At 35.6% G+C, this 24,312-nt stretch overlaps 4 protein-coding genes across 11 annotated transcripts; 3 read left to right on the top strand and 1 right to left on the bottom strand.

The window, feature by feature from the left end:
* The first annotated feature begins 522 nt into the window (after positions 1-522).
* On the top strand, positions 523-8,452 carry LOC111453961 (transcription factor MYB3R-1-like). Of its 4 annotated transcripts, XM_023095201.1 has the most exons (13): positions 523-771; positions 1,240-1,477; positions 1,738-1,795; positions 2,091-2,148; positions 2,841-2,935; positions 3,051-3,154; positions 3,327-3,455; positions 3,663-5,358; positions 5,445-5,746; positions 6,309-6,423; positions 6,504-6,743; positions 8,062-8,240; positions 8,287-8,452. In XM_023095201.1, exons 2-12 carry the CDS (start codon positions 1,401-1,403, stop codon positions 8,197-8,199), a joined length of 3,012 nt encoding a protein of 1,003 aa, XP_022950969.1. In that variant the 5' UTR covers positions 523-771; positions 1,240-1,400; the 3' UTR covers positions 8,200-8,240; positions 8,287-8,452. The 4 variants fall into 4 exon arrangements, with proteins under 4 accessions (XP_022950969.1, XP_022950970.1, XP_022950971.1 ...); XM_023095202.1 differs by having other exon boundaries at positions 523-706; positions 8,062-8,452; XM_023095203.1 differs by having other exon boundaries at positions 523-730; positions 8,062-8,452.
* LOC111453965 lies at positions 8,107-12,165 on the bottom strand. Of its 3 annotated transcripts, XR_002712336.1 has the most exons (5): positions 11,781-12,165; positions 10,808-10,870; positions 10,595-10,679; positions 9,363-9,503; positions 8,107-8,189 (listed from the first exon to the last, which is right to left on the bottom strand). XR_002712336.1 is itself a non-coding variant. In XM_023095213.1 (4 exons), exons 1-3 carry the CDS (start codon positions 12,088-12,090, stop codon positions 9,490-9,492), a joined length of 387 nt encoding a protein of 128 aa, XP_022950981.1. In that variant the 5' UTR covers positions 12,091-12,165; the 3' UTR covers positions 8,107-8,189; positions 9,363-9,489. The 3 variants fall into 3 exon arrangements, 1 of the variants encoding a protein (XP_022950981.1); XR_002712335.1 differs by lacking the exon at positions 10,595-10,679 and having other exon boundaries at positions 10,808-10,889; XM_023095213.1 differs by lacking the exon at positions 10,595-10,679.
* A 558-nt stretch (positions 12,166-12,723) lies between these two features.
* LOC111453963 (TOM1-like protein 9) lies at positions 12,724-18,642 on the top strand. Its single transcript, XM_023095208.1, has 10 exons — positions 12,724-13,026; positions 13,511-13,589; positions 14,199-14,297; positions 14,391-14,504; positions 14,669-14,832; positions 14,946-15,027; positions 15,164-15,249; positions 16,745-16,933; positions 17,017-17,549; positions 17,753-18,642. Exons 1-10 carry the CDS (start codon positions 12,926-12,928, stop codon positions 18,394-18,396), a joined length of 2,091 nt encoding a protein of 696 aa, XP_022950976.1. The 5' UTR covers positions 12,724-12,925; the 3' UTR covers positions 18,397-18,642.
* Positions 18,643-19,392: 750 nt separating this feature from the next.
* LOC111453964 (protein PEROXIN-4) lies at positions 19,393-24,035 on the top strand. Of its 3 annotated transcripts, XM_023095212.1 has the most exons (7): positions 19,393-19,624; positions 19,883-19,990; positions 21,607-21,726; positions 21,804-21,932; positions 22,837-22,966; positions 23,743-23,849; positions 23,887-24,035. In XM_023095212.1, the coding sequence occupies exons 2-6, from the start codon at positions 19,985-19,987 to the stop codon at positions 23,829-23,831; spliced, it is 474 nt and encodes a 157-aa protein (XP_022950980.1). In that variant the 5' UTR covers positions 19,393-19,624; positions 19,883-19,984; the 3' UTR covers positions 23,832-23,849; positions 23,887-24,035. The 3 variants fall into 3 exon arrangements, with proteins under 3 accessions (XP_022950980.1, XP_022950979.1, XP_022950978.1); XM_023095211.1 differs by having other exon boundaries at positions 19,394-19,624; positions 19,904-19,990; positions 23,743-24,035; XM_023095210.1 differs by having other exon boundaries at positions 19,394-19,624; positions 23,743-24,035.
* The last annotated feature ends 277 nt before the right edge of the window (positions 24,036-24,312 follow it).

Below are 24,312 nucleotides of genomic sequence, written 5' to 3'. Positions count from 1 at the left end.
CTATATTGGAGATTCGTGTTCATCTAATATGGTATCAGAGTCATGCCCTAAACTTAGTAGTGCCAATAGATTGGTAAATCCTTAAATGTCGAACAAAGGACTCCAAAAGAAAAAGGAAGCCAAGGAGAGTCGTGTTCATCTAACAGATTATATTAATTAAAAATAGAATCAATGTTTTAAAATTATTATTATTTTGTAAACAACAAAAACCATATGATTAGTTCAAATTTCATAAATGTGGCTGATGGGCTACTAAATACATATCACCATCAAAGTTTAGGTATAATTTTTTTTTTTTGTAACCTTAAATTAATGAGACGATTAACACAGCTACACACGTTTCACAAGTTGGGACAAAATTAGAGGAAATATATTTTAAATTTGAAAATGTTTTTTTTTTTTTTTTTTAAATGCCCGTTGAAATTGAAATTTTCGAATAAGAACCGGTCGGATTTTAGTTTTGGGTACAATAAATGGGCATTTCTCTCCTAGGCGTTAAATCGACGACGGTCCAGCATCATTTCAAAAAGCTTTGATTGACTTTAACCATAGGGTTTGAATCTCCCAGTCCGCCCTCTTACGTATTTGAATATGGCTTCGCTTTGATCTCACTCATCTTCTCCTTCTCTCTCTCTCTCTCTCTCTCTCGCTCGCTCTCTCGCCTTTTCGTGTTCTCAGTTCTCTCTTGGATCTGCTCCTTCTCCAGGTATTTACCGATTGCAATGTCCAGGTTTTGAACATCTTCATCTTGTTCATCCGCATTTCGATTTTGTAAGTCGAGTAGGCGAAGAAGTTTCTATAAACGTTCCATTTCTGCCGAGTTTTTAACTTCGATGTGATAACTGAGTTTGAAATCTGTCTAATCGGACCTTTTTTCAATCGGTGATTTGTATCTGCCTACTACTTTTAGTTTTGTTTGATTCGATTATGATTTTAATGATTTCTGGTGTTTCATCTACGAACTTGTTCGGAAGTTGTTTTCTGGAGTGTTTCTTTAGTTTAATCTTAAGTTTAGCTCCGATTCCTATTCATCGGAGCTTCGACGATTTTGTTCCTTCCGAATTTGCGAGAGAAACTTCATTCGAGTTTAATTAGTAACTTTTTTATTTTTAAAATTGAAATTCCTGAGATCTACAATTGTAATGGTTGAGACGACGGATTCAGATATGAAGATTTCATACTATCTTTTTAATTTGATCTTTTAGTACCGTCTTATTGACTTCAGTTGCTCCACTTCAGGAATCGCTTCTGACGAGTTCCATCGTATATGTTCCATTTCTGCTGTCCATCGGATTTTCGAATGAAAACTAACTGCTGGCTCTTCTTAGTAAGAGTAGAATGATTTGGAGGAAATATTCTGGAGAGAGTTGTATGCAGCTTTGTCTGCCTGCCGAGGAACTATGGAAAGTGATCCAGCGCTTTGTACTCCTTTAGACGCGCCTGGTGACAGTTGCCAGAATATTCGATCTATACATAGGTAATTTCTATTGGAAAATCATCCTCCTTCTTCTTATTCGACCTATTGTTTATCTGTTTATTCACTCTCTCACTGTCTGTCTTCCAGTTTCATTGTTCCTTGGACATTTAAACAATGTAAACAATGTCAATTGAATCTTCCTCTCCAATTATAATAGTCCGTCGTTTTCTCAACACTCCTTGTGTTGAAATTTTCTTTGATTGAGGGTTTAGAGCCATATTACTTATCCAAACTTGTGCTTATGATTGAACAACTTCTAGCCGAAGAACAAGTGGCCCTACGAGGCGTTCCACTAAAGGTCAATGGACAGCCGAAGAGGTAACCTACTATTTTCATTTTGATCTTTCCGAGTATTTTCTGTAATTGAGATACAGAAGAACATATATTCATTTAAATTCCTTCAAACTATGTTCTTACTAAAGAAATTTCTTCAATCGTTTTAGGTTTTGTTATTTATCATTCATTCCATCTGTATGAAGAGCGTAACTTTATTCTTTAAGTAAATCATAATTATTCACGATTTGTTGTGAATTTTGTCTCGTTACCTTTTCCTATTGGTTTTCAAATTTACATCCAAGTCTTATTAGATATGATAAACTGTTTATTTGATTAGGATGAAATCCTGCGGAAGGCAGTCCAACGTTTCAAAGGCAAGAACTGGAAGAAAATAGGTAATGATGAAAAAATATAATTTTCCTTTTACAATTACTGTTGCAAACACTTGGAACACTGCTCTTCCTTCTTAATCATTTGAACTTTGGGGACTCTCCAATTGGTATATTTATCAACTTGTTTAGGTTCTTCAGCGAAGTGTACCTTAACCTAATATGAACATATAATTAACTCTGGATTCACGATAAATAAAGTATTCATTACTTGTAAGAAAATCTGCTCATTGCAAACTATTAGCAGGAAGGAGGACGCTATAAAATATTTGTTATAGTATTTTAGTTTTGCATAGAACGGATTACTATTTTCATATCATTAAATCTTACTTAATGATATTGTGGTGGAGCTTTAGCTAGTCTCAGCCAATTCAAGTGTCGTCTGTTGCATGAAATTGTTTGGATATTTTTCTTCCAAAATGGAATCTGATAAGTGAGATTTCGAGTCCGGTCTTAGAGACGCAGGCCAAGGCCTCCGTCAGTAGTTAAAGAGAATGAAATGATAGTTTACGGGGTTGGGGGAGAGTATGTTAGTAAAGAAATATATTAATCTTGATGATAACTGATATTCATCGAAACCATGCTTGCGATTATCTGCATCGACACTTGCTTTCTTTGCCAGTCAACGACTATTTATTGATCCTCACAGTTCGTTGTCCTATAAGCCAGATGTCTAATTTCAAATTTGGTTCATGTAGCGGAATGCTTCAAGGATCGAACTGATGTACAATGTCTACATAGGTGGCAGAAGGTTTTGAATCCAGAACTTGTCAAAGGCCCATGGTCTAAAGAGGTTGTCTGCCGATGGCAATAATTCTTTCTTGTATCCGTTATCTCTTGATAAACATTTCTGTTGTTGCACACTTTTCTTATTTGAACTGATGAATTGTTTTGGAAACTGTTTATAGGAAGATGAAATAATTGTCGAACTAGTGCAAAAGTATGGACCTAAGAAGTGGTCCACCATAGCACAACACTTACCTGGACGTATTGGCAAGCAATGTAGGGAAAGGTATGATTAGAATTTCTCTTATGTGGAATGTTTCACTGCTAAACTCTAAAGGTCTAGTTTTTCAAATATAACAATTTGTCGAGTTTGGTGGCCATTTATTGCTCGACTTTGTCCATGCGTTTTGTTTTAGTGAAATTATTTCACATAAACTTAAAACTTTTGAATTAATCAGGTGGCACAATCACCTAAATCCTGCCATAAACAAGGAGGCATGGACACAGGAAGAGGAGATAGCACTTATTCGTGCTCATCAAATATATGGAAATAGATGGGCAGAGCTGACAAAGTTCTTGCCTGGCAGGTAAGCAAACAGATGCTTAGATTTTCAGTATATTTATTTCAAAAAGAGCACTCCTGTGTTATGAATTATTACTCTCATGTTGCTTGTAATTCCCTATGTTGTTCTTCACGTTCATAGATTTAATGGCTTGCTTCAGTGCACTCTCCCTTACAGAGCTTCAATATTGCTAAGACACTCACCAGATTGATGTATATTTGATATCAACAGGACAGACAATGCCATAAAGAACCACTGGAACAGTTCTGTGAAAAAAAAATTGGATTCTTACTTGGCATCCGGTTTACTCGAACAGTACCAACCCCTGCATCGTGCATTGCAAGTGGGCCTACCCAAGAATTCATCTTCAAGAGTGCAGAGCAGTATAGATGACAGCAGTCTCAGAGGGACAGAAACAGAGGACATATCTGAAGTCAGTCAAACTTCAGCTATTGTTGCTTGCTCCACTACTGTTCCACGCACAGAAGAGGAATGCCAGTTGGGTGAAGCTGCTTTTTTAAAAGAGGAACCAATCTCAACACCACATTGTCCGGAGCAATATAATTCTTCTTTGGATAACATCACTTTTTCGATTCCTGAAATGTTCGGTGAATTGGATTGCTATGTGAAACCTCCTGATCAAAATTTCTCACAGGATTGCAGAACTTCTCCAACTGGGGATAACCGATATAATTTGTACGAGTTACCAAATATTTCTTCTCTGGAATTAGGTCGGGAGTTGTCACAGTCTCAAGCAATTGGATCTCAGGAAGTAGAGAATGTTCCACATCAAACTTCTGCAGGATTGAATGCCTCTACTGACGAGAATATGGCTAGGGGTTCAGATAGATCAGAACAAATGCTGATATCCGATTATGAATGTTGCAGGGTTCTTTTTTCAGATGGAATAAACAATGAATCTTTTCCTTCTGAAAATACACCGGATGCCTCAAATATGGTTGAACTGAGTGGATATGCACATCCTTTGCACTGTCAATCATTAAGCATAGAAATGCAAGAAAGTCGGAGAAACTTATCGATGCAATCGTATCATCATTCAAGAACTGATGTTCTGGATAACTCAAGTTCTCAACCTTTTCTAGCTCCTCTCTTGGTTTCTGCTAATGATGATACTTATGTATATACTAGTGAAGCCAGTCATTTATTTGCAACCCTCGAACGAGAGCTTGTAGCTAATGAACATGATGGCTTTATCTACACCAATGAATCCGCGGAATCTCCCCGTGAGGACGGTACAAAGGATGCAGACCTCCAAAAGCAGCAGGGTTCAAATGATCCATCAAAGCTGGTTCCTGTAAATACTTTCAGTTCAGAACCCAAAACTGCACAAAGTTTTCCTTCTTTTAGTGAAAGAGAGAATACACAATCAGATCAACAGGACGTTGGAGCTCTTTGTTACGAGCCTCCTCGGTTTCCAAGCTTGGATGTTCCATTCCTCAGCTGTGATCTTGCTGCACCATCCACCAGTGAGATGCAGCAAGAATATAGTCCACTCGGTATCCGTCAACTTATGATGTCCTCTATGAACTGTCTTACTCCATTTAGGCTATGGAACTCGCCTTCCCGTGATGATAGTCCTGATGCTGTGCTGAAAAGTGCTGCTAAAACTTTCACTAATACACCATCAATTTTGAAGAAACGCCATAGGGAATTCTTTTCACCCCTTTCAGAGAAACAACGTGACAAGAAGCAAGAGATTGATATTGGCATTAGTAGAACATCATACCCGACAAGCAATTCTAGAGACTCTGAAGATAAGGAAAATATTATTCCTGTAGAAGAAGGGAGGCAAGAGAAGCAAAGCGATGGTAGTAATATTTTGCTTAGCTGCAGTTTCCAGGAGAACAAAAGGCAAGAACTGGATAATGCTGTGAAAACCGAGGGCGTCGACACTGTTGGCCAAACAGTGAGTTCTTTCTTTATATTCTTTTGTTTTCGATCGGACTCGTAAAATAATCATGAGAGTCACCTTCATATTTTTTCCGTACACAGGTCCAACCGCCTTCACGCATCCTTGTTGAATGTGACATGAATGATTCGCTCTTGTATTCTACGGATCACGATGGTGTTAGAGCGGATACTAACAGGGGTTCAAGTGACGAAATTTCTGAAAGTCAGTGTAGAACCTCAACAGCTTTACAAGATCTGGACTTCCCTTCAAAATTATCCGACGATCAGTGCACACGTGCAAACTGTTCTATTGCCAATGAAACGAGTCATGGAAGGTATCCTCCAACAGCTCCCCCTGAAATTATTGGTGATGATGCCTCAAAGGAGCCCTCCATTGAAACCTTGTAAGATTTACTTTTCCAGCCCCTCAGTTTATTAGTTTATAGTTGGGAAAGAATCCTTACACACAACACAGTTTTCAACTCTGATTTTCACAACAGTTCTGAAAAATAATTGCCGGATTTGGTAGTTATTTTGTTTTTGATTTTCTGTTTTTGAAAAACTAACCTTATAAAACCCTATTGCACCTGTAGTTTTCTTGCTTTATCACCTAAGTTTTTGTTATGTACTTTTTTACAAATGTTTTCAAAATGCAAGCTTAAGTTACAAAAAAAGTTGATTTGTTTTTTGAATTTGGCCGAGAATTCAAATGTTTCCTAAAGATGAAAACAACAAAAATCCACCATTATCATCATAAGGGGTTTAGAAAAGTTGTTTTCAAAAACTTGATTTTGCTTTAAAAATTTAGATTAAAATTCAAATATATTTTCAAGTAAGGTAAACAAAATGGTTATCAAAGGAAACTTGGTATCTTTTTGTCTATAGCGTTTGAAGTTGGGATTTTACTGCTATTTTCCTCGGAGTATTATTCCATACGCCCTCTCATTTGACGACATTTGTTTCTAGATTCGGTGGAACTCCATTCAAGAGAAGCATCGAATCTCCTTCGGCATGGAAGTCGCCATGGTTCATAAACTCTTTTCTATTTGGTTCAAGAATGGACAGTGATGTAGCAATGGAGGTATCATTATTGTCTATATAATTATTTTGATTCGTTTCTTAGGGTCTCTTCTGTTCTCATGATTTTGAGCTTGTTTGCAGGAAGTTGGATACTTTATGAGCCCAGGGGATAGAAGCTACGATGCAATTGGGCTGATGAAACAGGTAGGTGAGCACACTGCCGCTGCTTGTGCGAATGCTCAGGAGGTTCTGGGAGATGAAACGCCACAATCCTTATTGAAAGGAGAACGGAGGAAATATGGGAACCGGATCAAGGAGAAGAGTCCAGCAACCAACGCTAGACAAGGGGTCGCCCATTCCACTTTGGCTCCGGATATTTTGGTACGCTCTCTCTCTCTCTCTCTCCCCTTAATTTTCATGGACGGAAGTACAAAAATAGAATATAAAATATAGGTTAATTTTGGGTTTTTTTTTTTAAAAAAAATAAAATAAAATATTTTGAAAATTTTCAAATAAAATGTTTTAATAGTTTTCAACTTAGTGTGGGCTGCTGGAAAATGTTAAATCATTGGTTTGATTGATGATAATTGGTGGAAATTTAGTGGAAGGAAGGGCTAATCTGAGGGGAGAGTTTTTTATTTTTCTAAATTTTTAAAAAATTGGTAGAGATTTCTAAGTTTTTTTTTTTTTTTTCACCAATTTTTTAGTAGTATATCGTAAAGTAAATTTATCGTTGATCAATTATAATTTTCGATAATAGTATGGGATATAAATTGAAAACTTTATATAGATATAATTGAAACATTTTAACGTATAAAGACTTTTTGAAAAAGAAATATCTAAGCGCTAAGAACTAAAACACCATGGATTATGTTGTTTTTGTAACGAAGTATAAAAGCCATGACATTTTAAATTTCTTTTTATTTTCTTTCAATATTATTTAAAGATTTCTGATTTCAACTACTCGATTAATATTTAAAATTTTATTTTTAGTTTTAAAATTAGGGTTAAGATTTTAATTACTGGGATTAGGATTTTATATTCAGGCTTAATTTTTAAACACGAAAAACTAAATACAAAATGATTTGTACTTGCAACTAAAAATTATTCTTACAAATTGATTAGAAAGTATATTAAATCTGTTCTCTGTGTTCAACAAGTGATAAGAAAAAGTATATTAAATTATTTTTTTATAGATTACAAATCCAATATTAATTTCATTATATGATTATAACTCACGTCGTTGAAAATCTTTAATATATTTTTAAAAATCTTTTTGTAGGATAAACTGCCAACTTATTTCTATTTCTATTTCAATAATTATTTGTTTTTAAAAATCGTACTTTTATTTTATTTGAATGATTAACAAGTTTGAAAATCTATTAAAAAAGTTTACTTTTTTTAGTTTTCAAAATTTGACTTTTTTTAAAAAACGGTAAAAAATAGATAACAAAACAACAAAAGAAATTCGCAAGTAAAATTCCTCTATCATAGTTTTCATTTTTCTTTAAATATAGAATTCGAATTTTAGTCATTCTTTAGTTTTTAAAGGATATTGTCAGAAAATTGATTATAAATATAATTTTAAAAAACAAAATAGTTATCTTGATTGAAAAACAGAAGCATTTCTACCTAAAAAAAACGTAAATTCACAACTTTTTTTTATTTTATATTTTCGTTGTTTATTTATTTTTTGTAGAAAGAGCGACGGATACTTGACTTCAGCGAATGTGGGACACCTGGCAAGGGAACTGAAAACGGAAAATCGTCTAGTGCAAGTGCAACTGCGAGAAGCTTCTCAAGTCCCTCTTCTTACCTGTTGAAAGGCTGCAGATAGTGTATTTCAAAGTGTTAAAAAAGTTGGAAATCAGTCTCCTTAATCTCAGGTTAATTATATTTCGTAAAATGTATGTTTATGATTTGTTCAATATATCCTTTTAAATTATTCCTTTTCGGGAAAAAGAAAAGAAAAACATATGGGGAGGGGCATTATGCTCGTCGTACCTAATGTATTCTATTCTTTATTCAATAGATAAAAAGATGTGTTCACTAATTATCAGCAAATGAGTAAAAAAGTTTAACCTCCTAAAGCAATGGAGAAGGTTTCATTTTTAGGCTGTCACATGAATTTCAAATTAGAAGGATCTAAACGAAATCATTATTCAACTCTCAAAAAAATAAATGATCTTTCAATTTTGACCTCAGAGAAGATTAGGATATTTGATAAAGAAAAATTAAATAGCTAAAATTCTTACTAATGTATCAATTTGCACCATTTGAAATGTCGTCTTTCAAAAACGTAAGTTTCCATATATGAAACTTATAATTATATCAATCAAACTCCTAAACTTTTGTAAGTGAATCAATTTAGACTATTTATTTCAATCAATTAAGGATTTTGAAATAGATTTGTAAAAATTAATACATAAACGATTTTTAAATTGGGAGTCTAAATTAATTCACTTACCCGAGTTTAAGAGTTGAGTTGATAAAATATAAGTTTACACACATATAAACTAACATTTTCTAAACAAAATCTAATAAATAGTTTAAATTGACACACTAATGAAAATTTAGATTTAAATTAATATAATTACTAGTTTAGAGTTTTATGGATACCACTTTAATATTTAGGTATAAATTGGTTCAAAAAAAAAAAAAGAAAACCGAACAATCTATTCCTCGGGCAAAAAAGTTGTATTAGATTTGAACTTTGGTTTTATCCAAATTATCTCTTTCTTCTTTAAAGCACTCAATTATAACATAAACTAATTGATATGTTGAAACTACCGGAGTAAACTTTAAACTCTACTAAAAAAATCTTGCTTCCAAGAGATGTTAGTCTTTCGGGAGTAACTAATGTTGTATTTTGGTTGCGCATCGTATCGTTAGTTCTTAATATATTTTAATGATAATACTTTAATTCGTTAGTTCTTAATATATTTTAATGATCATGCTTTAATTTAAAAATGTGATTTAAGCGGGATTTTAGTCTCTTACCTTGTATGGCGACTGTGGCGACAATTACTGCAATAACTCTGTTTCAGCTTCATTACTTGCAGCATCAGATTCCTTCCCTTATTGGTGCTCATGTGAAGTCAGCTTCTTCTTCCTCCATAAATAGCAGTCATTGGGTGCTCCCTGATCAAGTTAAACCAATTAGCCAAGTTTTAGAGTTATTAGTGCTTAAAGAGGCTTCTAGACTATCAATTTTTCATTTAAGGAGTTTTAAAAATTTCTAAAACCTCGGTGATCTATTCAATATTTCTTAAAATTTATAGATACATTAGACACAGGAAAAATATTAAAAAAAGACAAAATTTAAAAATAAGATAGTTTAATTTTCATGAAGCATATACTCTTAATTCAATAAGTTATTAAATAAGTTATTAATTTGAATCTTGTTCGAAAAAAAAAAGTTGAAGGCATAAACAATTGCTTTATACTCCACTTACGAACAACGCATATTTTTATATGTAACAATTTGATACAAAATTGATGAATTCAATAAATTGTAGGACTTCGTAATATTTTTAAAATCAAAGGTGAGTCTTCCTATTTTGTCATAACATTACGATTTACTTTTCTGATCGGAATTATACATCATAACACATATGGATGCATTTAATTTTCAAATCAACTTCATAACTGACTGATAAAGATGACATTTTACTCAATCTTATATACACATGCTTTAGCTTTGAACAATTCATAACTTTACTTTTCATGTAGCACTCTTGATAATCTTGGAACAAAACACTCAAATAGAATACTAGAAGTTCATAATTATAGGCTTATGTCAATTTCTTTTATAAATATTCTAAATAATTTTTCTTTTTGGGAGCTACTTTTATTCAGAAAATAACTCTTAAAATAACTTTTTTTTTTCTTTCTACCTATACTTTTCTTATTTCATGACATCGTAAAATTCATAAACATTAATAGGCCTCTTTATTGTGTTTATGGTTCAGATACAATCCAGATCATCAACTTATGGATAAAAGGAAAATAATATAAAATGTTGAAGTAAACAGTAAAATTACTAACTTAGGAAGTGTAAGAATCTAGAAATTTATATTAATGTTAGTATTTCTTTTTCAACATTTTCTTCTTTTTTACCATGATATTTGTTGTTTTTTTATTTAGCAAAAATTTAATATTTGAGGTTTAAAGAAATAAATTGTTCGGATACTAACAATAAACAAATAATGTAAGGAAAGTTCATTACGTACCGGTTATTTCCTCATCGACCGCCATCCATGACGGAGTACAACTTTCAGTTCGTTTTCCTTTAGCTGAAATATTAAGTGCTTGATGCTGCTGCGGCATTTTTTAAAAGAGTGGTTGGTCCAGCATTATTATAACATTTGTTATGGAAACAAACTTATTGAAAATAGACTTACAAAATAGAAACATAACTAAACCATCTAGTTTATAAAGCTTACCTTCTTGCAAGAGGTAACAAAATACCTCCAAAATTGAGGTCAATTGGATCCACTCAATGAGATCTGTCATATAAGATGGTCACTGGTTAAAAAAAGAACCTATCAGCTGGACTACAAACAACGAATTAGTTGAGAGAAAATCATATAAAATTATAGAAATGTGAATTCGATAGAAAATCAAAAGAGTGTAGAAATATAAAATAATTCAAACATCTCAGGAGTACTATTTGATACCTGCATGTGGCAATTTCCTAAATATTAATGCTATCGACACTGACCAATCTTTATCAGTAAGTCAGAACAAAAGATGATGGAATTTAGAAATACTGACATTTCGCATGCTCTTCTATATCAGATTATCGAAGCTGTGAAAGATTGAAGTGAAAGATTGAAGATAGACACTGACAAAGGCTATAGACACTGACCAATCTCTATCAGAAATTCAGAACAAAAGATGATGGAACTTAGAAATACTGACATTTTGCATTCTCTCCTATATCAGATTATCGAAGCTGTGAAAGATTGAAGATAGAATATCGAGAGCATCCACCTATAATATACAGTGAAAAACATTTCGGTTTTTCTGCCTATTATTGTTGTTTTCCTGCGAGGCAAACTTTAGGCTCCGCTTGAACCGGCGGAGGAAGAACAGCGGAATCAATCCGATAAGAATCACGCTCTCAAAAATCTTAGTAGAATATTACAAGAAGATAATCGTAACTTTTTTTCATCAGTTTTAAGCAACAAGAGATCCACATCATTCATGTTTTTCGGTTTACACCAACTTGAAGCCGTAACTCCAAAACAGAGCAATAATCAACAGCAAAAACAAAAACGCGAAGGATGCAGATTCAGGTAAAAGAAGGAAAAAAAAAAAAAAAAACAAGTAATCGAAACTCCTTTTCCAGAAGTTTCTTCACAATCGAGCACAGTAACATAATTTCGTAATTAGAGACGGCGAAATAATGCATACCTGCATCACGAAGATGAAAACTCGCACGGATAACGTATGAACAAGGAAAACAGAGTCCGATGCTGCAAAAACTCCAGAAATTTGCATCGAGAGAAGTAGAGAAAAATGTCTTGTGAAAACATCCATTGCAGATCCGCCGGTTTCCTCCTATGCGTTCTGAATACTCTCTATTCTTCGATAACCAAGACGCAGACTGCTTGAAAACTCGCACGGATAACGTACGAACAAGGAAAACGGAGTTCGATGCTGCAAAAACTCCAGAAATTTGCATCGAGAAAAGTAGAGAAAAACGTCTTGTGGAAACATCCATTGCAGATCCGCCGGTTTCCTCCAATGCGTTCCGAATACTCTCTCCATTCTTCGATAACCAAGACGCAGACTGCTAGAAAACGTTGGGTTTATTTAAGCTTTAGAACCCAACACGCCTTTTATACTTCCCTTTTTCTTCTGTGTGTTATTTTATTTTTTAATTATTATTATTTTTTTTTTTACGCGCTTTCGCTTTCTTTTGGCGCCCTTTTCAACGTTGAAAATATATTCACGGCCTATCCTCTCATTTTTCGTGCGAAAAAAATGTAATTCGAAGGAAAAAAAAAAAAAAGATTATTATAAACAATAACTAAATTTAATCCACACCGTCGAACCCGGACACTTAAAAAGCATCGAGCAATGATTGGCCAGATCATAGTCGCGCGTCGCAGTGGATAATTTCCCAGCCAAAAGCCGGTGCTGGAAAAAAGAACCGGAACCGGAACCGCTTGATGGAAAAAAGGTCGGTCGAGCCGACAGAACAAAAGTCTTCCACCTCAGTACTCCATAACGAAAGTGGATCGTTGTTTTACACGTGGCGCTGTTTCAGTGGCCTTCCATTAAGTTCCATCTAATGCCTATTCGAAAGCAAACCAAAATGCGTCGAGCAAAAAATTAAAATAAAAAAAGGAAAAGAAAAGGGGAAAGTATTGTTCGTCGAGGGAAAGGGGGGTTACTGGCGATCTCGGGGCGGGAGGGCGATTTCGAGGGAGAGTCGACGGAATATTAAGCTATTTTATCCGGGAAATAATTTGCCGTCGCCGGTGGAAGCTTGTACGGTTGTCGAATAGGATTTTTTTCTTCCGATCGGGCGGTGTTGTTTGTGCTGAAGAGAGATGGTGAATTCCGTGGTGGCGCGTGCTACGAGCGATATGTTGATTGGTCCAGATTGGGCCATGAACATCGAGATCTGTGATATGCTGAACCACGACCCTGGGTACGCATTGCATCCGATTTGTTTGGTTGATTGTTTTTGTCGTAATTCTTTTAGTCTGATGTTCTTGTTTTGAGCTATTTTACATGATTGAGCGGAAGATTTGTTTGAATTTCGGTACAATGATTTTTGTGTTTTGTTGCTGAGAATTTGTTCGGCGCAAAAGGAATTGAGATTTTGAATTTGTTGTACTTACCAACTGAAGATTCAAGAAAAGCCAAATGGAAACTGGTTTCTTGCCTGTGTTCTTTTTTGCATTCAAATGTGTATCATAACTTGCGACTCAGCGATTGACATGCATCCCGATAAATGAATGAGTACTTTGAGCTTATTTTGCTGCGTATTGAGGTTGAGGATTTTCAATTAGGTTTTCGTTTAATTTGATTCATTGATGAGTCTTCCTTTATTCCGTTGGATGTTGGATTCGATTTGTTGTTTCTTTTTCATAACCTTTAGGGTTGGAGTTCACCATTTCACAAATTTTCAGGCAAGCGAAAGATGTGGTTAAAGGTATAAAGAAACGCCTTGGAAGCAAGAACGCAAAAGTCCAACTTCTTGCCTTGACGGTAAGTCCTAAGATCGATTTATGTTTATACTCCGTATCATATTGACTTCTTTGGCATTATTTACTCTATTCGTTGCTCAATAGTTTACTTCTTTGGACATCAATATCTATGCTGCATGCTAGCTACGGGATTTGTTTCTTAAAAAGATCAAAGAATATGCTGTCTGTAGTATCGCGTAGATGGTATCTTCTTTCTCACCAAAAAAGAAGTAAAAACACATTATTTCCTGAATCTGTTCTTTTTTGTTCTAATGGAGGCAACTACTGCGAGTCTGATTCATTTTTTTTTTCTAAATGGATTATGTCATGGTTCAATCACTGTCATTGATCAATATCTAAGTTAGGGTTTTAGATTTCACTGATTGGATGCGTAAGTATCACAAATAGTCACATATTCAGAAAAAGAAAAAAAAAAAGAAAATTTTTGTAACTCCCTTCTTAGTACGGTATATGTTATTGTGTTCATTAGCTACCGGATACCCTAAACCCGATCCACCTTTAAGCTCACGTTACTTGTTTCCTGCAGGGATGTTCAGTTTACTAAATCTTGGTATTCTATGTTTTAGTGGATTAAGTTAATTTTTTATTTTGTCTTATCTCTACATTCTAGCTTTTGGAAACGGTCATTAAGAATTGTGGGGACATTGTTCATATGCATGTGGCAGAGAAGGGCCTTCTTCATGATATGGTAAAAATGGTGAAGAAGAAGGTAAGTTTTCATTTAGAATGTTTTTGTTGCTTTCTTGTTTCACCCGTCATTCTTTCGTAAAATAACCTCCCAGTATTTGTGGGCGTGGTGTAGCCTGATTTTCGCGTCAAAGAGAAGATATTGATTCTGATAGATACTTGGCAAGAAGCTTTTGGAGGACCTAGGGCAAGATATCCACAATACTATGTCGCATACCAGGAGTTGTTGGTAAGTGTCGAAAGGCATTTTTTGAAGCATGTTTTTGCAGTTGAGGCTGATTGAATTCAGTAGAAATACTTTATTCTTTGAGTTTCGGGCATTTTTGCATGGCTGTGCGCATCGACTGAGTTCTATATTTTCATGCACCATCTTTTGCTGGTTCTTTGTTTCAGCGTGCTGGGGCAGTTTTCCCCCAGAGGTCTGAGAGCTCTGCACCTGTATTCACCCCACCACAAACACAACCGTTGGCATCTTATCCTCCAAATCTACGGAATACTGAACGTAATCAGCAGGATAATGCCGAGACCTCTTCTGAGTCTGATTTTCCGACCTTAAGGTGCCAAACTTCTTTTATTCTCTTATTTCCATCATCAAAGTGTTTTTGTCCATTATTTGAATATGGTTAATAGTAATGGAACTACGAATCTGATTTTGATTCCATATTTCCAGCCTGACTGAAATTCAAAATGCCCGTGGAATTATGGATGTCCTTTCAGAAATGCTTAATGCATTAGAACCAGGGAATAAAGAGGTACTTCATCAGTTTAAAATGAAAGCAAAACTATAATGTATCCCATGACTTACTTGGGATGTTTGTTGTTCTTCCATCAAAATGGATGTTGTGTGGATTCTTGACTATATTCATGTTGGGGTATCTCATCTTGCAGGCTATTAGACAGGAGGTTATTATTGATTTGGTTGACCAGTGCCGTACTTATAAGCAGAGGGTGGTTCATCTTGTTAACTCAACTGCGTAAGACCTCATACTTATAGTTGCTTTTATGCATGTTAGTGCGACTATTGAGATTTTTGTTTTATGATTATTTAATTTTTTGCATTCACATATTCTTCCAGTTTGTGCTTGCACAAATATGCTTCCTGGTTTTCAATTTATCCTTAAAATAGAGCAATTATATATACATAAAAATTAGACAAAGAACACCTTGGAAAAGCATGTAACCAAGCTGTATAAACCACTTCTTTCAAATCCTTCCCCTTTTCACTGAACTTTTGGAATTCCTTCAGTTCAATATTCTATAGTATTGCTTTTATTGCATTCCTCCGCATAATCTTAAATCTTTCTTTTTCTTATCAATTTATGGCCGCACAAAAGTAGAACCATATTTCCCTTAAGCCAAGGAATTACAAAAGATTTCCAACTGACTTGTATCAAGAAGAAAGTTATTACATGGAGAATGACTTCGTATGTCTAACCGTCTTTGGGATTGTTGGAGGAGCCCATTTGGGGCTAGTGGGGTGTGCAATTGAGATGGCTATCTCTGCTGGAGGAGGTACTTCAGTATTCTCCATTTAGGGAGAGAGCGAAGTGTTGTGCCAGGTCAACTTCTTTGCAGTGTTGTTGGCTTGAGAGGAACAATAAAATTTTAGAGATAAAGAGAAGTTGAGAGAAGAGGTTTCGAAGGTTGTTAGATCTAGTACCTCTTCACGGGGGTCGTCGGTCATTAGTTTTTTCCTTTTTTCTTTTTGGGTAATTATGACCTTGGTCTTGTTCTTTTGGATTGGAGTCCCTTCTTTTCTGTTTTTTGTATGTCTTTGTACTCTTTTGTTCTACAAAATTTTGGCATCTTATTAAAAAAAAAAAAAAAAAAAAAAAAAAAAAAAAAAAAAAACTTGTGTGCGCTGCTTCTTTAATGGCATACATGAACATACACTCAAAATTTCTGGACAAAGTCACTTGTTCATGCAATGCACATACACTCAAAATTTCTGGACAATGATTCTTAATATATTCGGATGACATCTCACATTTCCTAGGGAGGTAAAGGATTTTTTGGATATGGCCTTAATGTACCACCCTTTCAAGAACGCAAAAGCCGTATTATGGAAAAACCTCATCATGGCTTTCTTTTGGAATATGTGGAAAGAAAGAAATCAGAGAATATTTGCAGAAACGACACAGACGTACACAAAACTTTTCGACAATATTGTTTACCAAGCTATATCTTAGTGTAAACTGTCTAATATTTTTACTTCCTATAGTTATACCTCCCTCATTGCAAATTGGGAAGGTCTTTTGTAAACATCATGGATTATACATCCCTCTTGCAAATTTCACTCATCAATCAAATTGTCTCTTATAAAAATAAAAAAAAAATAATAAAAAAAAAAAAGCCTACATGAACTATTAATTGTGGTTTTGTTGAGTGAGTTAGCTTTAAGTATTTATTGGGTCATTCAAGTAGAACAAGCATTGTATATTGCTTTCAGCACTACTTATTCTGGTGCAGGGATGAATCACTACTTTGCCAAGGACTTGCACTTAATGATGATCTGCAGAGGCTTCTTGCGAGGCATGAATCCATTTCTTCTGGAAAACCTGTTGTTCAGAAACCAAAGTCTGAATCTCCTACAGCACTCGTTGATGTAGACCGGCCTCTTATCGACACTGGAGATAACAGCAAACAGCCTGAGAATAAGTAATTATTTATAGTATATTGCATGTCTCATTATTTGTTTTTACCATATTTTGATTGTGCATTGATGTATAATTGTTCTGCAGAGCTGCCTCAACTGCCGTCGAAGGTTCTCAAACCCTGAACCAATTGCTGCTTCCTGCACCTGCTGCAACTAATGGTCCAGCACCTCCAGCTAAAGTTGAACCCAATGTGGATCTGCTGAGCGGTGACTTCAATTCACCAAAGGCAGAGACTTCATTGGCTCTTGTTCCTCTTGAAGAGCAACAAGCCAATCCTCCTGTATCTGATCAAAATGCTCTTGTTCTTTTTGACATGTTCTCGGATGGTAACAATGCCGCCTCTAATCCTGCAAATCCTCCTCCTATCAGTCCTGGTGCGCAACCCCACCCACCTTCCCAATTTCAACAGCAGCAACCTCACCCACCTTCCCAATTTCAACAGCAACAACCGCCAAATGTTCACTCACCACAAGGTGGATATTATCCAAATGGGAATGTCGCGAACATGGGTTCGCCTAATTATGAGCAATCGATGTACATGCAGGGGCCTGGTTCTTCCTGGAATGGTCAAATTCCTCAGCAGCACCAACAACAGCAGCCCTCTTCACCTGGCTATGGTACTTTTATCTCATGTTGCTTCACCCTTGCCTTGCATTAGAATGCTTGATCATGATTCTTATTCCGGTATCACTTAGCTGAAACATGACAAAACTCCACATCTTTGTGTTTCCATGTGCTGAAGCCTGGGTTTCTGTGTTCTTTGTTTGAGTTCGACGTGTAAACATATGAAAAACTTACACGACGTTGGTTTGTGTGACAGGTTCGCAAACAACTGGTTCATTGCCACCTCCACCATGGGAAGCTCAGTCTTCTGATGGTGGCAGCCCTGTAGCAGGATCTCATTACTCTCAACCGATGCAGGTTACTACTCAGGTTATTGTCTCACACGGACTCAGTGGACATCCCCAGGGACCTCAGTCAATGGGGAACGAGGTTGTAGGTGTAGGAATGTACATCCAACCGATAACAAGTGGTCACTTGTCTAACATGAATAGCCATGTTAATCCGAACCACCAGTTGGGGCTGCACCCACAGCAGATCCCGGGTATGCAAAATGTGGGTATGCCAATGTCTCCACAACAAGCGCAAGCTAACCAGATGCCACAACCCTATTACCCTCAACAGATGTATGGAAACCAAAACCCATACAACACTGGCTATGGCTATGGCTATGGTCATGGTCAACAACCGCAAGTCCCACAATATCTCGAGCAGCAAATGTATGGCATGTCCGTTCGAGACGATATGAGTATGAGCCATTCGTCTTCTCAGGCTTCGGCTTTATCATATCTGCCTCCCATGAAGCCAGCCAACAAGCCAGAGGATAAACTGTTCGGGGACCTCGTCGACATCGCTAAATTCAAACCTGGAAAGTCCACTCCTGGCAGAGCTGGCAGCATGTGAAATCATCAGAACCCATTTTTCCTTCGCTTGTTTAATGCCTTCCCCTGTTTTACATTGCATTCATATAGTGTTTGCCTTTTAGCCCTTCATTCTTGTTGCCTGTTTGAGTATTGAAATCGTGTACATTTCTTGTAGAGGGATGGAAAAAGGAAAAAAAGCCTTGGGAGACCACCTGCCCTGAAATTGGACTTCTGTTGATTTTTTTTCCCTTTTCTTTTTTAATAAATAATTTTAGTGTAAGCTTCATCTCTCATTCATTTTAGTCTAGTCGCATTTATCAATAAATTCTTTTAACATGTTTCGTAATATTGTGCCATGTACTAATTTATTATTATTATTTAGTATTCTATCGAGTAACAAAATAATATTTTTTTAGTAGAATAAATTGTAGGTTAGAAACAAGACATAGGGTTAGATTTACTAAACTAACAATCCCCACCACGTAATAGTGCACCTACACGTCTTCATCGTTGTTTTTTTAACTGGAAGATCGCGACTTTGGGCTATCTAGACACATACAATGGTTCGTGAAATTATTTTTTTTAATTATTATTTTGAAGTAAAAAATTATTTTTAAACTAGAAAAGAGATTTTTATGAGGTTAAATTATAAAAATAGAAATAAAAATCTTGATTTATTTATTATTATTTTTTTTAGAAATTTGTTCAAAATAATATACTCTGAATAAAAAATTTTATTGAAAAAAAAGTAAAAATTAATGTAATAACTCGTTAGGTATAAATTAAATTAATTTTTTTTAGATAAACTAAATGGTTACAATAATCTTAATTTTTAACGGTATATATATTTTTAGACTAATATAATATTTAAAAAAAAATTGGTAGTTGCTTCAAATATGAACAGTTTTTTTTTTTTTTTTTTTAAATAAAGAAATTCAAGTTAAAAGGATAAAAATTAAGAATCTACCAAAAAAAAATCTAAAGCACATATATATCATATATATATATATATATATAATGGAAAATTGAGTTAAAAATAAATAAAAAAACTGGAAAAGTAAAATCTCAATTCCCGAGATTCGGCAGCAGGAGTCCAACGGATAAAGGAAGACGCCCAGTCGTGAAAGGTTGCTGATACGATAGACCGCAAACCACGTTCCATAGATATCCTCTCCGATTAAGGCTTCGGCGCTTCGCCCTTCGCGCATCTCCGAATTAGAATTACCTCGACCTGGTTTGTGGACGACAAATCGATCGTGTTGGTGATTGTAAGTGTTTCTATTGTTCTGTTTTTCACAATTTCCGATTTGTTCTAATTCGCGATTATTCTGCTTGTAAATGATCATATTTGCTATCGATTTCTGTCAATTTGTCTTTCTCTGGTTTCTCCAGAAGAAATTCCCTAATCTATCAATTTCCATTTCTTTTCTTTTTGTTTTCCTCCGCGGTTTCTTCTCTAGGGTTTGATATATTATGGATACAACAAATCCTTATGATTTTACTCATGATAGTTCATTCTTTTGTAGAGTTTCTTGAACCGATTGCAGTTTTTCTGCCGGTAATTGTGTTGGTTTGAGATTTGAGAATTCTAGGCTTGAAGCTGCTTGTGTCGTCTGCAAGCATCTATAATGCAGGTAAGCGACTAGAATTAGTTATATTGCTTTTTCTTGATTCTTGTGTCATCTGAAAGTAGATACACTTATGATATTGACCGTGAATATAATGACCTTACAGCCATAACTTGCGTTTTGCTATGAGAAGTGTTACTCATTTGGAATGCGGGAGTTGAGTTCATTTTGTTAATGGACGATTTGCAATGTTTCGAGTATATATTAACTGACAATGTGTAGAACTACTAACTTTTGTAATTGATTGATCTTCCATTTCGTTTAACGTTACGGTGTTCTTTATCTCGTGGATATTTGTTTTGAACCTATAATCCTGCAAAGATAAATGTCAATATGAGCGTAGTTTGAGTAGTTGTTTATTAGTATCTACTTTATGAGCGGTAGGTTCAAAACTTTTCTCATTTATAATGTAACATTGTCAAAATCTATCAAGTTAGGCGTTTTTCCTCGTTGTGGCTTCATTGAAATTTATCTTGGCCATTCAGATTTTATATATTTTTTTTTGAGGTGAGGAATCGAGCTTTTAAGAACTATGAAAAAATGACCACGGCATACAAAGAACCAAGCCTACAAAAAAGGAGTCCACCCATTAACTGTGAGATCCCACGTTTATTGGAGAGGGGAACGAAGCATTCCTTTTAATGATGTCGAAACCTCTCCATAGAAGATGTGTTTTAAAACTTGAGGGGAGGCTTGGAAGGGAAAGCCCAAAGAGGAGAATCTCTGCTAGGGGTGGACTTGGGTTGTTACAAATGGTATCAAAGTCAGACACCGGGCGGTGTGCCAGCAAGGACGCCGAGCTCCCAAGGGGTGGATTGTGAGATCCCATATTGATTGGAGAGGGGAACGAAGTATTCCTAAAAATGTCAAAACTTCTCCCTAGCATATGGTTTTAAAACGTTGAGGGGAAGTCCGGAAGGGAATGCCCAAAGAGGACAGTATCTGCTAGTGATGGGCTTGGGCTATTACATTAACTATTGAAAAAAAGACTCCAATCGAAAAGGATTAAACCAATCTTATAATTACAAAAGGCTTAAGTAACAGATGGCCACAAGGATACATTAAAAACCTAGCAAATTCCCAGACCTCCTCCCACAGTCTCTCCACCTCCCTAAAAGTTTACTGTTTCTCTCAATTCGAATTCTCCATTTTACAACAAAGAAACAAGTCTGCCACAAAACTTTATCCTTATCCATAGCACTGCGATCCCTACCTCGAGTCAAACATAGCCTCGAGCAGTTCAAGTTTGATTTCATTCCATGTCTGAACTTCTGCTGATTCTTTCTTCCTCATTCCCTTATGGAAAGTACATAAGTCTCTGTTTAGTGGTGATCAATAACAGTATGCAGTATTTGGGTTTTCTTCAAAGCTTTTATATTTTTGGATTCATCTGCATTTTTTTTAATGTGATTGTATGATAGTAAATTTCTACCTCATATTTGTCCATAATCATAGAAAACTAATTTTCTTTTATGTCGGGGTTGATTTTAATTACCTTCATGCTGATTTGTTACTGAACAGCTATTATGATTAAAAGTTGCAAATAGATATTAGCTTCCAGAAATTTATTGACTGTTCTATTTACTTGAACTGCATCGAGAATTTATATAGCGGTTTTGTAGGCCTCAAGAGCAAGGTTGTTCAAAGAGTACAAAGAGGTTCAAAGAGAGAAGGTAGCAGATCCGGATATTCAATTGGTTTGTGATGATTCCAATATTTTTAAATGGACAGCCCTAATCAAGGTAATGCTCTCAACGATCCCGATATAAAACTGAGTTAAGAGTTGTTTCTTACGGTGATTGATATGCATTATATTTAGGGACCGTCAGAGACTCCTTTTGAGGGCGGTGTTTTTCAGCTTGCCTTTTCGGTGCCTGAGCAATATCCTTTGCAACCTCCTCAAGTGCGGTTCTTAACGAAAATCTTTCATCCAAACGTTCATTTCAAGGTAGAAGTCAACTTGATCTTTTTCTAAATTGTGGGTTGACTCTGAGCCCTTCTGTCGCAATGGTTAATAGTATTAACTATAGTTGGCTAATAGCTGCATTACGACTCGAAATAATCTGTATTAGATCCGACTAATTTTCCACCAACAAGATTGCGGTAGGGATTATAAGAAGGCGATCATTGGGGAGGAAAGGGAAACGCTAAGGAGGGGGTACCGCTGTCCAAGGGATAGTAGTTAGCAGCAGGATTTAGGTCTCTCTTAACTAAACAAATAAATGCTTAGCCTCCATACATGAGGGTGAGTTGAGTAGGAAGAAAGTATATGGAAGGAAGTATATAGGATTTAATATCCTATCAGTCACTTTGAGGGTCAGATGTTTGTCCTTTGAGAATAGTTGAGGTGCACACAAGCCGGCCTGTACACTCTTGGATATATAAAAAATATATTAAAAAATCTTATGGATTCTAGGGAGGTGTAACGATGAAATGAATCAATTTAATGAAACAACCGGTGTGGTGTTCGGGTTTGGAGAAGAGTTTAAATAATTGTCATGAAATGACCGATATAAGGTTGAAAACCCTAGCGAATCCACCGGGTCGAAATGGAGTGCATCAAAAGTTGACAAACCCTATAGGACAAGGTGGAGTTGCAATTAGGGTGAATATTTTTATGGGTGAGTTTGATGATGACCTCTCCGCTCGAGATGGGATTGGGAGTAGGAAGCTAGATGCACTCATGTTTTATGGCGAGGATTCGAAGCGTTGGACATCCATATGAGTGAATTCTGGTTGCGGAAGCTGCAGCCTCGAGGGAGAGTTTACAGTGTTCTTCATCCATATGAGTGAATTCTGAACTTTTCAGTTGTTGAACCATACTTTACATGTGTCTCTGTACCTTCCTGCAGACGGGCGAGATCTGCCTCGATATACTGAAGAACGCGTGGAGCCCAGCATGGACTCTGCAGTCTGTTTGTAGGGCTATAATTGCTTTGATGGCTCATCCCGAACCTGATAGCCCGCTAAACTGTGATTCTGGTGAGTTTACATGGATTCCTTATGATGAAGCTTTCTGATTTACATGTTTATTTACTGGGATCTGTTTGATGATGTGATAAAACTGGTTCTGGTGGGCAACTGAATTTTTGGGAGTTCGTTATTCTAAAATTTCTTTTTTGGAGTATTCCCTCCAAGCTAGACGATTTTGGTGGGTCGGGTTGGCCAGGGTCTTGGCCAACACTGATGTAAACTAACCCATCGATTTAAGAAAATACGAACCCACTAAGACTGAACTAAGTCGATCAGCTAATGTTCAGTTATATATTTTGAAATTGAATCGACTGATAACATTTTATAGTCAACGAGATATTAGGGATAGGCTGGATGCTCAGAGGGTCAAGCTCACCTATCGGTTGAGTCCATTGCCTGAACCTCGTAAACTCTGTCTTTGTCTTCTCTCCATTCTTTGCATTACTGATGATCCACAAGCAAGGTAAGTAGGTCTATTACGGGCCAGCTCCAGAACGAAAGACCTAACGGAGTAACTGTGGTAACTAGGGTTAGGTTTTTGGCATAGGAGTTATGAAAAATTGAACTTATAAACACTATTTTCACTTGTGAATTTCTTTAGAACTGAAATCATATTATAAAATGGGGGCTTGGGCTTTCCTCTTGGAGGTAAACCGATTGATCCTTGTTGCTCGGGTTCACAAACTTTTTCGATACGAAACTCATGCATATAAAGTAATGCATTTTCGAGAGGCGGTTGCCATTGACCTTCTAATCTTTCTAATTGATTGCGTGGGTGTTTATAGGAAATCTTCTGCGTTCGGGCGATGTTCGAGGATATCAATCCATGGCAAGGATGTACACAAGGCTTGCTGCAATGCCCAAAAAGGGCTGATATCTTTCTGTGGCTTCTCTGCCAACCATTTGAATTTGACATTGCTGCTGTCATCAAAGGAGACTACAAAAAATGTGTTGAAATTGGTCACAAAACAACAAATTTGACAATCCAGACATCTGATGTAAAGTAACACCACATTCCATCTTCTGTGTGCTTTCTCTTCTTTTTTATTCACTAGAATAAATTTTACTTTTTTTTTTTTTTTTAGATTTCTTTTGAATTAATTTCATGTATCCTTTTTTTCAGAAAAAATTATGTTGAAAATAATGTATTGTTATAGGTGCTGATTAAAATAGGGGTGTTTTAATCAATGTTGAAATAAATTCTTTAGCTCAATTTAAAAAAAAAAAATTATTTTTCTATTTGTTTAGTATCACAATTTTTAAAATATTTGTAAAAAGTAGATTGCAAAACAAATAAATTTATTAGCTTAAATTTTGAAAATAAAAAACTAAATACCAAATAAATACAATTTTAA

Source organism: Cucurbita moschata, unplaced genomic scaffold (genome assembly GCF_002738365.1).
Source record: "Cucurbita moschata cultivar Rifu unplaced genomic scaffold, Cmos_1.0 Cmo_Scf00016, whole genome shotgun sequence".
NCBI classification, from domain to species: Eukaryota; Viridiplantae; Streptophyta; class Magnoliopsida; order Cucurbitales; family Cucurbitaceae; genus Cucurbita; species Cucurbita moschata.
The sequence above is the reverse complement of the archived record's forward strand: the minus strand, read 5'-3'. Positions and strand labels throughout refer to the sequence as shown.